The sequence below is a fragment of the Gadus chalcogrammus genome, chromosome 11 (genome assembly GCF_026213295.1).
Source record: "Gadus chalcogrammus isolate NIFS_2021 chromosome 11, NIFS_Gcha_1.0, whole genome shotgun sequence".
Lineage (NCBI taxonomy): Eukaryota > Metazoa > Chordata > Actinopteri > Gadiformes > Gadidae > Gadus > Gadus chalcogrammus.
In genome coordinates this window covers 23,379,940-23,380,169 of record NC_079422.1, presented here as the reverse complement: position 1 = coordinate 23,380,169, position 230 = coordinate 23,379,940, and the positions used below count along the sequence as shown (strand labels likewise).

General features: G+C 51.3%; 1 protein-coding gene across 1 annotated transcript in view; it reads left to right on the top strand.

The window, feature by feature from the left end:
- The window catches only part of LOC130392415 (fibroblast growth factor 10-like), a 13,172-nt gene extending 13,148 nt beyond the window's left edge, over positions 1-24 (top strand). The window contains exon 4 of the mRNA XM_056602898.1: positions 1-24. This exon is cut by the window's left edge and continues 168 nt beyond it. Coding sequence (XP_056458873.1) covers positions 1-24 — 24 coding nt within the window.
- The last annotated feature ends 206 nt before the right edge of the window (positions 25-230 follow it).

The window sequence follows — 230 nt, the reverse complement described above, 5'->3', positions numbered from 1 at the left end:
CATTTTCTCCCCATCATGGTCTGAACTGGACCTGGACAGAACGAGAGGGAGAGAAAGAGAGGGAAGGAGAGAGAGAGAGAGAGAGAGAGAGAGAGAGAGAGAGAGAGAGAGAGAGAGAGAGAGAGAGAGAGAGAGAGAGAGAGAGAGAGAGAGAGAGAGAGAGAGAGAGAGAGAGAGGGCAAGAAGGATAGGGAGAGAGAGAGAGGGAAAAGGGAAAGAGAGAGGGCAAG